Here is a 13,729-nt window from a genome sequence, read left to right as displayed (position 1 = left end):
CCCGGGTTCGATTCCCAGCCAGGGCACATAGGAGAGGCGCCCATTTGCTTCTCCACCCCCACCCCCTCCTTCCTCTCTGTCTCTCTCTTCCCCTCCCGCAGCCAGGGCTCCATTGGGCGCTGGGGATGGCTCCTTGGCCTCTGCCCCAGGCACTAGAGTGGCTCTGGTCGGGGCAGAGCGACGCCCTCTGGTGGGCAGAGCGACGCCCTCTGGTGGGCGTGCCGGGTGGATCCCGGTCGGGCGCATGTGGGAGTCTGTCTGACTGTCTCTCCCCGTTTCCAGCTTCAGAAAAATACAAAAAATAAATAAATAAATAAAATAAAATAAGCAAAAGCCGCAATTAGAATATCAAGTCAAATATTGCTGACGCTGCCCCTGGTCCATTCTACCAAACTGTCTCAACCTTCAGTGACACAATCACCAGGTATTACTATCCTATTACAAGATCATGCAGAGTTGTCGTAGTGGGGAAATTAAGTTCATTCATTCATTTATTCCATAACCACATAGTGTGTACCTTCTAGGTACCAGGCACTGGGCTAACCTACAGGGATTCCAACATAAAAGGGATGCCTGGGATCTTGTCAGCTTCAAGACAGCGGAATGTCCTAGTTATAGTGCCACCATGGAATAAATTTTACCAACTCACGTAAGAAATTCCAGTGAGAAGCATAAAAGGGTGGCCCCCTTTGTTGCTACTCTTCCTTAACTGGTAAAATTCCTACAGAAGTTGGGGGGAAGGAGAAGAGAGGGAGCCGGGGGTCAGCAGTGGTTCAGGTCTCAGCACGCAGCCCCTATGGGATACTTCCTAATCTCTCTAAGAATGTGAGTTAACAGGTAAATCAGGTTAGGATCTCACACACACACACACACACACACACACACACACACACACACACACACACACAGCCCCAAAGCACAACAGCTTTCTTCCTTGGGAAATTCTGTCACTCAAAAAATGGAAAGCGTCTGGATCTCCCCTGGGTGGCCCCTGCTAGGGACAGACACTCCTGAGCCGTCAGTGCTGGCCCCAGACAGTAAGCCACCACAGGCAGGCAGGCAGTATTTAGCTACGGGCCTCTAGCTACTCTGAGCTAAAAAACAACAACAAAACAAAACAAAAAACCTCCCACAGGTGATTGGTTTATAATTTGCAAGTAAAATGTCCTGTCAATTTATTTATTTATACATTTCCCTCCAAATTAATAATTATATCCCATTTCATAAAATATACAAGTGATTCTATTAAATGGCTTCTCCCTGTAGGAAGCAGGTTGAGCCTGGGGCTGCATCTCCCTAAAGAGGCAGTCGTGCCAGTCGCACTTACCAGAGGGGAAGACAGAAGAAGACTTTAGAGAAATCAGAAACTTCCCTAAGACTTGTAATAAAAGCTCAATTCCTTTCAAGTGCTGGAATGGCAGAAATCACAGGTTTGGCTTTGCCTCCGGAAGGTGTGAAGACAGGCCGAACCCTGAGGCCACTGCCAGCTTTGCGGCAACTGGTCTGGCGCAGGCTATAGTCAGATTTAAAGGCAAAACAGGGCCAATAAGTGCTCTGCCTGGACAGGCTGATGCCTGCAGGAGCAAACCAGATGGCTGAACTCCAGGGTGCTGTTTGCTGACTGCCTCTCCCAGGTCAATGCTTTGAAGGTGACCGTGTCAGGGTGGAGCAATGGGCAGGTGCCTATGCTAGGCAGCGGATCTGAAGACCCCACCACATGTTTCTCTGCCCAGCTGGTCTGGGGCCATGGTAGACAATGTTTTCCCAGCATGCTGCACAATGTCAAAGAGGAATTTGGATGGTTCCCAAAAAGAGTACACACCTTTTTATCTCAAATGCTATCCCCTGAAGCCTACTGTCCTTAGGGTACTCCAACCTTGAGCCAAGTTAAGGCTAGAGCTGGGATGCTGTGGCAGGCTGAAATGCACACCCAACCCCTGCCCCAAGGATGTCCATGTCCTAATCCCCAGAACCTATGAATGCTATTTTACATGGCAAAACTGGGCATTGTGGATGTAATTACGTTAAGGCTCTTAAAATGGAGAGATTATCCTGAGTTATCTGGGTGAGCCCTAAATGTAATCACATGTATCCTTACAATAATGAGCCAGAGGGAGATTTGACAGACAGTGGAGAAGGTCAATTGAAGATGGAGCAGATAGAGAATTAAGGACACTGGCCTTCAAGATTGGAGTAGTGTGGCCACAAGCCAAGGAATGCTAGCAGCCAGCAGAAAATGGAAGAAGCAGAAAACAGGTTCTACCCAGGAACTTCCCAAGGAAGCTCAGTCCTGCGGACACCGTGAGTTCAGCGAAATAATACCAATTTCCAACGTTTGGCCTCCAGAACTGTCAAAGAATACATTTCCCTCCTTTTAGGCCACCAGGTTTGTGATAATTTGTTACAGCAGCCTAGGAAACTAATACAGAGGCTCCGATATAGAAGCTGGCATGACCCCTATGAGGTCCAGCAGGCATTTGCAAGGAGGGCTGTTGCCCTCCCAGGACTGGGGTGCTCTTTACTTGTAGAACTATTTTGTATCTCCTTCTGACACAAACCTATGGTTCTGAAAACAATCCCCAATGCCCAGTGGGTAGCTACTTGTCCTCTTGCCCCAAACCTTCAGAGATACTTTCATGCAAAGTAGTAACGAACTGAGACTCATTTAAAATTGTGAAAGCAATCTAAATTGTGACGCATGGGTCAAGAGCACAGTTTAGAACAGTGGTACAGTGGTAGTCAACCTGGTCCCTACCACCCACTAATGGGCGTAGTGGAGCAACCAAAGTATAAATAAAAAGATAGATTTAACTATACTAAATTGTTTTATAAAGATTTATTCTGCCAAACTTAGTGAAAATCTGACATAAAGTACTTGGTAAGTAATTATTATTATATGCTTTAACTTGCTGTTACTCTGCTTTATAAATTTTATAAAGTTACTTCTCTACTTTATAAATCACCATTACTGTGGAACCAGTGGGCGGTTAGAAAATTTTACTACTAACAGAGATACAAAAGTGGGCAGTAGGTATAAAAAGGTTGACTACCCCTGATTTAGAAGCAGAATCAATATGACCCTTTTAACTAATTAGTTCTATTACTTCATTTGACAGATAAGGAAACTGAGGCCTAGAGGAGTTAATTGACTAGTCATGAACCAACCTAAACTAGAAATCTAGAATGCATTCTCCTAAAGTAAGTCATAGTGAACACCAACAGTATCTTCTACCCCAAGGCCAATGCTAATTGAAACAGCAAAAATGTATGTCCATGGCCCATTGCTTTGAGCATCTAGAAAATTAATTTGGTGATTAATCATGTTTCTGCCTGTTCTACATCTCTGAGGCTTGAACTGTCATTTAAACATACTGCTCACAAAAATATTTCAAAATGAATATGAAGCAATAAAATACCCCCTAATTCTTTTTTTCTTTTTTTTGTTTTTTTCTTTTTTCTGAAGCTGGAAACAGGGAGAGACAGTCAGACAGACTCCCGCATGCGCCCGACCGGGATCCACCTGGCACACCCACCATGGGGCGACGCTCTGCCCACCAGGGGGCGATGCTCTGCCCATCCTGGGCGTCACCATGTTGCGACCAGAGCCACTCTAGCGCCTGAGGCAGAGGCCACAGAGCCATCCCCAGCGCCCGGGCCATCTTTGCTCCAATGGAGCCTTGGCTGCGGGAGGGGAAGAGAGAGAGAGGAAAGCGCGGCGGAGGGGTGGAGAAGCAAATGGGAGCTTCTCCTATGTGCCCTGGCCGGGAATCGAACCCGGGTCCTCCACACGCTAGGCCGACGCTCTACCGCTGAGCCAACCGGCCAGGGCCACCCCCTAATTCTTGTGAGCAGTGTACTTTACTGTTATTTAACCTTTGGTCTGTGTATTAGTTTATTGCTCCATCCAGATGGCGCATCCCTGTAGGACAGGGGAGTTTCATCCCCCACAGCAGCCAGCACGGGTCTTTGCTCATAAGTTAGCATTCATTAATAAACATTTTATTTCTGTCCTGGAGAGCCTACTGGATATGCCCTAATCTAATTTCATTTACTTACAGGTGAGACCACAAAAGCCTATCAGAAGCCATCAGTTCCAGGGACCACCGCACAGCCAGTCACCTTGCTGCAGGTACTGGGGATCACCCCAGCGGAAGCCACCCATACCACCTTGCCAAAGCCATCGCCATCCGCAGGACCTACCACCAGCAGCCCCAGACCACAGCCTGTGGGCCAAAGGAGCCGGGAGCTGGGTCAGTAGGTGGACTGTGTGTGTCTACATGCAAGAAAGTGGGAAATTGGCTTTAGATTTACAGCTCTGTCCTATTAGTGTGTGTATTGTCCACCCCCACCTTCTGAGTGGGGTGAGATGAGGGAGGATGCCTGAGGCCTGGGCCAGGAGTATGTGGTTGTGTTTTCCCAGATTTAAGGGGTAAACTTGAGCCCAAAAATAATAGTTTAGAATCAAGCTAAGAGCTAAGCAAGCCATGTAGAAGGGGCTTAAAAAAGATTCAATAGGAGTGACGTCACGGAAATGGCGCCGTGAGCAGCGCGTCCGACAGATCTCCCCAAAATCACAACAAATTTATCAACTAGAAACAGGAAAATTTATCTTCGGAGCAAACTGAAAGCAAAAGGACTGTTATCACTCGAATCTGAGAGACGAGGGTGTGGAGGAAGCTACCGCAGGGACGTTCATTCAAGCCGCGAGAAAGTGCGCCTGTGGTAAGTCATCCCGCACTTGGAAGCCGCCGCCGGCTGCCGCCGCCGCCACCGCCGCCAGCCGCCGCGAGCAGCGCCCGGGTCGGTTGCAGGGCGAGCGGCAAGCAGCCGCTGGCGCGCCCCCGGTCTGGTTGCAGACCGAGCATTGCAGACCGAGCACCGCTAACGTTCCCAGCGGCCCGCGCACGGGGAGCGGGAGAGGCCCCAGGGCGGTATTCCCTACTTGGGAGATTCTCTCCGCGGGCGGGGGCACCTCACCCAGCCATTCAAGCTAACAATCAAGCGTTGGGGGAGGGGCGCGCGCAGGCAGCCTGAAATACCTTCGGGAGCACAGCTGCGACCCAATTACTAAAATTAACTTAACCCATGAAATCTGCGCACCCTCGGTTCTAATTGATAAGATCTCTCTCAGTTCACCGACCCAAGACAAGAGGCATGATATTTTTTGGTGCCTCTCGCTAAAGGGGCGGGGGCAACTTCTGATTGATAGAGCCTCCATATTCAGGGATAAACGCTAACAAGAAGGACTTGGCAGATAATAAGATCTATACCACACTAGTCGCAAGCAGAGACTAGTGCCTCTTCTTACCGGCCAAAACAGGCTACAAAGAGTGGAAAGCCTGGGTTGAGAGGTCCAACGGAATGCTAGGCGCTGAACAATCACCTTGACAACAATTGACTCCCACCCCCGCCTGATTACACTGGAGGCCCTGACTGTCAGAGCCCTTCCCAGAGCCTTGCACTGAGTGGGGATAGAGTGGGGATTTCCCAGCTCTTTGAGTCTCTTACTCCCCAGGCAGAAGCAGTGGCAGCCTTGTGGCTGGATCGCCAGGCTGCTGGTTCGGGAGGGGGGGACTGGGAGAGAGAATCCACGAAGGCGAACTCTCTCGTCGTTAGACCCTGCAGACGCCGGCAGGCCTTGACTACCAACAAGACTAAAGCCAATTGTGTGACATTGCCATAGAACCCCATCAACTGCAAGTCCCTGCCTGGGTGTGGCGCAGGGGCAGGGTCTGGGGTGCAGAGTCGCCGACCGGGAAGAGGGAGAGAGGAGAAGGAGGAAGAGGTTGACATCTCAAAATCAGGAAAAATCCACAGACTTTGCAGCTTGTTCCACTGTTCGTTGGTTGTTGTTTTTTTTTGTTTTTTTTTTGTTGTTGTTGTTGTTTGTTCCTTCTATCTTATTGCCTTTATTTCCTCCACCTCAGTCCTTCTATTCTCTGCCCATCTTATGCTTCCCTTTTCTTGAACTACACTACCCATAAGTGTTACATTTTATTTCTCTTCTTCATCCTCACCCTCCTTTGGGGTTATACTCCAGGACACTTAATTCTCACTCTCTCCTCTTTTGTTTTTTTTTGCCTTATTTTGTCTTTTTCTCTTCCTTTTTTATTTCTTCCTTCGTTTTTCTCTTTTTCTTATTTTTTCCTTTCTATTCGTTTTTTCTTTTCTCGTTTTACTTTCCTCCCATTTAATCCTCAATCACGAACAAATTAGTTAATTTGGGACTCAAGGTTTTCTTTGGCTTTGTTTTTCTTTTTCGGTTTTGTTTTTGTTTTTTTCTGGTTGGTTTGTTTTTGTGGCATTTTGGGTCCTCCCAACCCAAGGTCTCCATTGTATTTGGTCTTTGCTCCACTTAATACAACGTATTTTTACTTATTATTTTTATTTTTTCTTCTTGATTATTCCTTTTTTTGTCCTTTTTTCTGGTTCCCTCTTGTCCCTCTCATTATATCTCTTGGTTGACCGTCACCCGCAGGCAGATCAACTTATGCTTGTCTAAGATTTTCTTCCTTTTTTTTTTTATTTTTTTTTTATTTTTTTATTTTTTTTATTTATTTTTTTATTTTTTGCCCCCTTGAACTCTTCACCGCAAACCAGGCCCTCCATTATAGGCACGATATTTCCCTGAGGAGGGGAGAGGAGGGAAGGAGAACAAAGAAAAAAAAAAAGGGGGAAATAATAAATTATTACTGCTTTTTTTTGTGGGGTGTTTTACCCTTTGTTTTTTTTTTTTTTTGTTTTTTTGTTGTTGTTGTTGTTGTTTTTGTTTTTTTTTTTGTTTTTTTTTTGTTTTTTTTTTGTTTTGTTTTTTACTTTTTACTCTTTATTAATTCTAATTAGTGCTATCAACAAGACCACCCTCAGATGCCAATAAGAAAGAGGAAATCGAATATTATGGATACAAAAGAAAGAGAGGTAACACAAATAGATGTGGAAAAATCTATGGAGAAAAGACTTAACATATTGGAAGCCTTGGAGCTAAATGACAGAGAATTTAAAATAGAAATCTTAAAAATACTCAGAGATATACAAGAAAACACGGAAAGGCAATATAGGGAGATCAGAAAACAACTCAATGAACACAAAGAATATATTACCAAGGAAATTGAAACTATAAAAACAAATCAAACAGAAATGAAAAACTCAATTCACGAGCTGAAAAACGAGGTAACAAGCTTAGCTAGCAGAACAACCCAGATTGAAGATAGGATTAGTGAAATAGAAGACAAACAACTTGAGGCACAACAGAGAGAAGAAGAAAGAGACTCAAAAATAATAAAAAACGAGAAAGCCCTACAGGAATTATCTGACTCCATCAGAAAGAATAACATAAGAATAATAGGTATATCAGAGGGAGAAGAGAAAGAAAATGGAATGGAGAATATACTCAAACAAATAATAGACGAGAACTTCCCAAGCCTGTGGAAAGAACTAAAGCCTCAAATTCAAGAAGCAAACAGAACACCGAGTTTTCTTAACCCCAACAAACCCACTCCAAGGCACATCATAATAAAGATGACACAAACCAATGACAAAGAAAAAATTCTCAAGGCAGCCAGGGAAAAGAAGAGTACAACATATAAAGGAAGGCCTATTAGATTATCATCAGATTTCTCAGCAGAAACTCTACAAGCTAGAAGAGAGTGGACCCCAATATTTAAAGCCCTGAAAGAGAGGAACTTTCAGCCAAGAATACTATACCCATCAAAGCTATCCTTCAAGTATGAAGGAGATATAAAAACATTCACAAATACAGAAAAGATGAGAGAATTTATCACCAGAAAGCCCCCACTCCAGAAAATACTAAAGGGGGTTTTCCAACCAGATTCAAAGAACAAAAGAAAACAACACCACAAGTAACAGCTCCACCAAGAACACAATAAAACCAAACTTAAACTGTGACAACAAAGGAAAAAAAAAAGGGGGGGAGAGAATGGAGATTAACAGTAGCAAAGGACGATGAAGTGCAGAAATACTTATAAGATAGGGTACTACAATGAATATGGTAGGTACCCTTTTCATTACTTAATGGTAACCACCCTAGAAAAAACCACCACAAAAACACATGACTTAAAAAAGGTAGCAACAGAGGAAAGAAGTATGGAACACAAACAAACAGAAACAAATGATAGAAAAACAAAAGAGAAGAATCAAACTAGATACAAAACTAACAGAAAGCAATTTATAAAATGGCAGTAGGGAACCCACAAGTGTCAATAATTACACTAAATGTAAATGGATTAAACTTACCAATAAAAAGACACAGAGTAGCAGAATGGATTAAAAAAGAAAATCCAACTATATGCTGCCTACAAGAAACACATCTAAGCAACAAGGATAAAAACAAATTCAAAGTGAAAGGCTGGAAAACAATACTCCAAGCAAACAACACCCAAAAAAAAGCAGGTGTAGCAATACTCATATCTGATAATGCTGACTACAAGACAGAAAAAGTACTCAGAGACAAAAATGGTCACTTCATAATGATTAAGGGGACACTGAATCAAGAAGACATAACAATCCTTAATATATATGCACCAAACCAAGGAGCACCAAAATATATAAGACAGCTACTTATTGACCTTAAAACAAAAACTAACAAAAATACAATCATACTTGGAGACCTCAATACTCCGCTGACGGCTCTAGATCGGTCATCCAAACAGAGAATCAATAAAGATATAGTGGACTTGAACGAAATACTAGAACACCTGGATATGATAGACATCTACAGGACACTTCATCCCAAAGCGACAGAGTATACATTTTTCTCTAGTGTACATGGAACATTCTCAAGAATTGACCATATGTTGGGCCACAAAGACAATATCAGCAAATTTAGAAAAATTGAAATTGTACCAAGCATATTTTCTGATCATAAAGCCTTGAAACTAGAATTCAACTGCAAAAAAGAGGGGGAAAAACCCACAAAAGTGTGGAAACTAAACAACATACTTCTAAAAAATGAATGGGTCAAAGAAGAAATAAGCGCAGAGATCAAAAGATACATACAGACAAATGAAAATGAAAATACGACATATCAGAATCTCTGGGATGCAGCAAAAGCAGTAATAAGAGGAAAGTTCATATCACTTCAGGCCTATATGAACAAACAAGAGAGAGCCGAAGTAAACCACTTAACTTCACACCTTAAGGAACTAGAAAAAGAAGAACAAAGACAACCCAAAACCAGCCGAAGAAAGGAGATAATAAAAATCAGAGCAGAAATAAATGAAATAGAGAACAGAAAAACTATAGAAAAAATCAATAAAACAAGGAGCTGGTTCTTTGAAAAGGTCAACAAAATTGACAAACCCTTGGCAAGACTCACCAAGGAAAAAAGGCACAGGACTCAAATAAATAAAATCCAAAATGAAAGAGGAGAGATCACCACAGACATCATAGATATACAAAGAATTATTGTAGAATACTATGAAAAATTATATGCCACCAAATACAACAATCTAGAAGAAATGGATAAATTCCTAGAACAATACAACATTCCTAGACTGAGTCATGAAGAAGCAGAAAGCCTAAACAGACCAATCAGCAGGGAGGAAATAGAAAAAACTATTAAAAACCTCCCCAAAAATAAAAGTCCAGGCCCAGACGGTTATACTAGTGAATTCTATCAAACATTCAAAGAAGACTTGGTTCCTATTCTACTCAAAGTCTTCCAAAAAATTGAAGAAGAAGCAATACTTCCGAACACATTTTATGAGGCCAACATAACCCTCATACCAAAACCTGGCAAGGATGGCACAAAGAAAGAAAACTACAGACCAATATCTCTAATGAATACAGATGCTAAAATTCTAAACAAAATACTGGCAAACCGAATACAACAACATATTAAAAAAATAATACATCATGATCAAGTGGGATTCATCCCAGAATCTCAAGGATGGTTCAACATACGCAAAACGGTTAACGTAATACACCATATCAACAAAACAAAGAACAAAAACCACATGATCTTATCAATAGATGCAGAAAAGGCTTTTGATAAAATACAACACAATTTTATGTTTAAGACTCTCGGCAAAATGGGTATAGAAGGAAAATATCTCAACATGATAAAGGCCATATATGATAAACCATCAGCCAACATCATTTTAAACGGCAAAAAACTGAGGACTTTCTACCTTAAATCAGGAACAAGACAGGGTTGTCCACTCTCTCCACTCTTATTTAACGTGGTGCTAGAAGTTCTGGCCAGAGCAATCAGACAAGACAAAGAAATAAAAGGCATCCATATTGGAAAAGAAGAAGTAAAGGTATCACTTTTTGCTGATGATATGATCCTATACATCGAAAACCCGAAGGACTCCACAAAAAGATTATTAGAAACAATAAACCAATACAGTAAGGTCGCAGGATACAAAATTAACATACAGAAGTCCATAGCCTTTCTCTATGCCAACAATGAAATATTAGAAAACGAACTCAAAAAAATAATCCCCTTCACGATTGCAACAAAAAAAATAAAATACCTAGGAATAAACATAACAAAGAATGTAAAGGACCTATATAATGAAAATTACAAAGCATTGTTAAGGGAAATCGAAAAAGATACAATGAGATGGAAAAATATTCCTTGTTCTTGGATAGGAAGAATAAATATAATCAAAATGGCCATATTACCCAAAGCAATATACAAATTTAATGCAATTCCCATCAAAATTCCTATGAGATTTTTTAAAGAAATGGAACAAAAAATCATCAGATTTATATGGAACTATAAAAAACCCCGAATAGCCAAAACAATCCTAAAGAAAAAGAATGAAGCTGGGGGCATTACAATACCTGACTTTAAACTATATTATAGGGCCACAATAATCAAAACAGCATGGTATTGGCAGAAAAATAGACACTCAGACCAATGGAACAGAATAGAAAGCCCAGAAATAAAACCACATATATATGGTCAAATAATCTTTGATAAAGGGGCCAACAACACACAATGGAGAAAAGAAAGCCTCTTCAACAAATGGTGTTGGGAAAACTGGAAAGCCACATGCAAAAGAATGAAACTCGACTACAGCCTGTCCCCGTGTACTAAAATTAATTCAAAATGGATCAAAGACCTAAATATAAGACCTGAAACAATAAAGTACATAGAAGAAGACATAGGTACTAAACTCATGGACCTGGGTTTTAAAGAACATTTTATGAACTTGACTCCAATGGCAAGAGAAGTGAAGGCAAAGATAAATGAATGGGACTACATCAGAATAAAAAGTTTTTGCTCAGCAAGAGAAACTGATATAAAAATAAACAGACAGCCAACTAAATGGGAAATGATATTTTCAAACAACAGCTCAGATAAGGGCCTAATTTCCAAAATTTACAAAGAACTCATAAAACTCAACAACAAACAAACAAACAATCCAATAAAAAAATGGGAAGAAGACATGAATAGACACTTCTCCCAGGAAGAGATACAAATGGCCAACAGATATATGAAAAGATGCTCAGCTTCATTAGTTATTAGGGAAATGCAAATCAAAACTACAATGAGATACCACCTCACCCCTGTTAGATTAGCTATGATCAACAAGACGGGTAATAGCAAATGTTGGAGAGGCTGTGGAGAAAAAGGAACCCTCATTCACTGTTGGTGGGACTGTAAAGTAGTACAACCATTATGGAGGAAAGTATGGTGGTTCCTCAAAAAACTGCAAATAGAACTACCTTATGACCCAGCAATCCCTCTACTGGGTATATACCCCAAAACCTCAGAAACATTGATACGTGAAGACACATGTAGCCCCATGTTCATTGCAGCACTGTTCACAGCGGCCAAGACATGGAAACAACCAAAAAGCCCTTCAATAGAAGACTGGATAAAGAAGATGTGGCACATATACACTATGGAATACTACTCAGCCATAAGAAACGATGACATCAGATCATTTACAGCAAAATGGTGGGATCTTGATAACATTATAAGGAGTGAAATAAGTAAATCAGAAAAAAACAAGAACTACATGATTCCATACATTGGTGGAACATAAAAATGAGACTAAGAGACATGGACAAGAGTGTGGTGGTTACCAGGGGTGGGGGGAGGGAGGACAGGGGGAGAGTTAGGGGGAGGGGGAGGGGCACAGAGAACTAGATAGAGGGTGGCGAAGGACAATCTGACTTTGGGCGAGGGGTATGCAACATAGTTTAATGACAAAATAACCTAGACATGTTTTCTTTGAATATATGTACCCTCATTTATTAATGTCATCCCATTACCATTAATAAAAATTTATTTAAAAAAAAAAAAAAGATTCAATAATAGGACCTTTGTTATTATAGTTTTGAAGGTAGGGTATCATGTGAAACTCTCCCATTACCAAATCCCCATTTCTCCAAATGCTCAGCTGGAGGGATAGAAACTTTCTATGTAAACAATGTTGAGTTCTGTTTTAAGTGACAAATTATATACTCCTGGAAGTTTTCAAATATTAGAAACAAACAAAACCAGAAGAATCCCTTTAGGAAAAGCCATGTGGCTGAAATTTTTATTCCTTTTCTGATTGCCTTGTGTCTTACTACTTGTATCCATTTCTTAAGTCATGTTTAGGTTTTACCGAAGTCCGATTTATGGAATCTATATCTCAGTATTATCTCAAATACAGCCTTACGAGCTCATTGATAATCCAATCTCCAGTTTCTATCGAGGTTAGAGGTAAGCCTTCCTGGGCTACTACTAGTGCCTGCCTCATTGCATTTTACCCCCCTTCTTGGGGTAGAAATGCGAGGGGGTAGAAATCCCACCACTAGAGTGTCACTATTGCCTCAGGAATTTGTTCTAAATATTTCCCACCTGGGGACACCTTTTCCTTCAAGGAGGAAGTGCTCAGAACTTGTCCTCTTCAGCCTCACCTCCATCTTCCAAACAGGACGGCCACACAGCACGGCCTCTCCCCTGCACCTCAGAGCCCAGCTAGCTCTCGTTCCGTCTTCTTTTTTTTTTTTTTGTATTTTTCTGAAGCTGGAAACGGGGAGAGACAGTCAGACAGACTCCCGCATGCGTCCGACTGGGATCCACCCGGCACACCCACCAGGGGGCGATGCTCTGCCCCTCCGGGGGGTCGCTCTGCCGCGACCAGAGCCACTCTAGCGCCTGGGGCAGAGGCCAAGGAGCCATCCCCAGCGCCCGGGCCACCTTTGCTCCAATGGAGCTTTGGCTGCGGGAGGGGAAGAGAGAGACAGAGAGGAATGGGGGGGTGGAGAAGCAAATGGGCGCTTCTCCTATGTGCCCTGGCCGGGAATCGAACCCAGGTCCCCCGCACGCCATGCCGACGCTCTACCACTGAGCCAACCGGCCAGGGCCCCGTCTTCTTATTTAATAAATGCAAATGAGCACCCTCAGTGTGCTATACTCTCTTAAGCATTTTTCAAATATTAGTCTATTAAAGCCTCATAGTGACCCTGTCCCATAGATATATTACTTCTAATTTAACTGTTTCATTGTATTGATGAGGAAACCAAAGAGTAAGGCAGTGAGGAAAGTAGCCCCAAATCACACAGCTGGGCAGTGGCAGAGCTGGGATTTGCACCCCAGCAGCCTGGTCCTCCTTGCAGGAGGCATCCCTGCCATAAACCAACACTCCAGGCACTAATGAAGTCTCACAGAAGCAGGCCCTGACCCCCTTGACAGGGGTGGGGTGGCAAGCTTACAGGCTGTTAGACACAGCCAACTCCCACTGTGATTAGTAACAAACAATGC

The 13,729-nt window shown here is 42.4% G+C and overlaps 1 protein-coding gene across 3 annotated transcripts in view; it reads left to right on the top strand.

The window, feature by feature from the left end:
* The window catches only part of VIT (vitrin), a 124,345-nt gene that overhangs the window by 60,771 nt on the left and 49,845 nt on the right, over positions 1-13,729 (top strand). For all 3 annotated transcript variants that reach the window (XM_066378518.1, XM_066378517.1, XM_066378516.1), the window contains exon 7: positions 4,059-4,250. In XM_066378518.1, coding sequence (XP_066234615.1) covers positions 4,059-4,250 — 192 coding nt within the window. The remainder of the gene's footprint in view (positions 1-4,058; positions 4,251-13,729) is intronic.

The sequence above is a fragment of the Saccopteryx leptura genome, chromosome 3 (assembly GCF_036850995.1).
Source record: "Saccopteryx leptura isolate mSacLep1 chromosome 3, mSacLep1_pri_phased_curated, whole genome shotgun sequence".
Taxonomy (NCBI): domain Eukaryota; kingdom Metazoa; phylum Chordata; class Mammalia; order Chiroptera; family Emballonuridae; genus Saccopteryx; species Saccopteryx leptura.
Note: the sequence above shows the minus strand (reverse complement) of the source record. Positions and strands in the feature narration are given on the sequence as shown.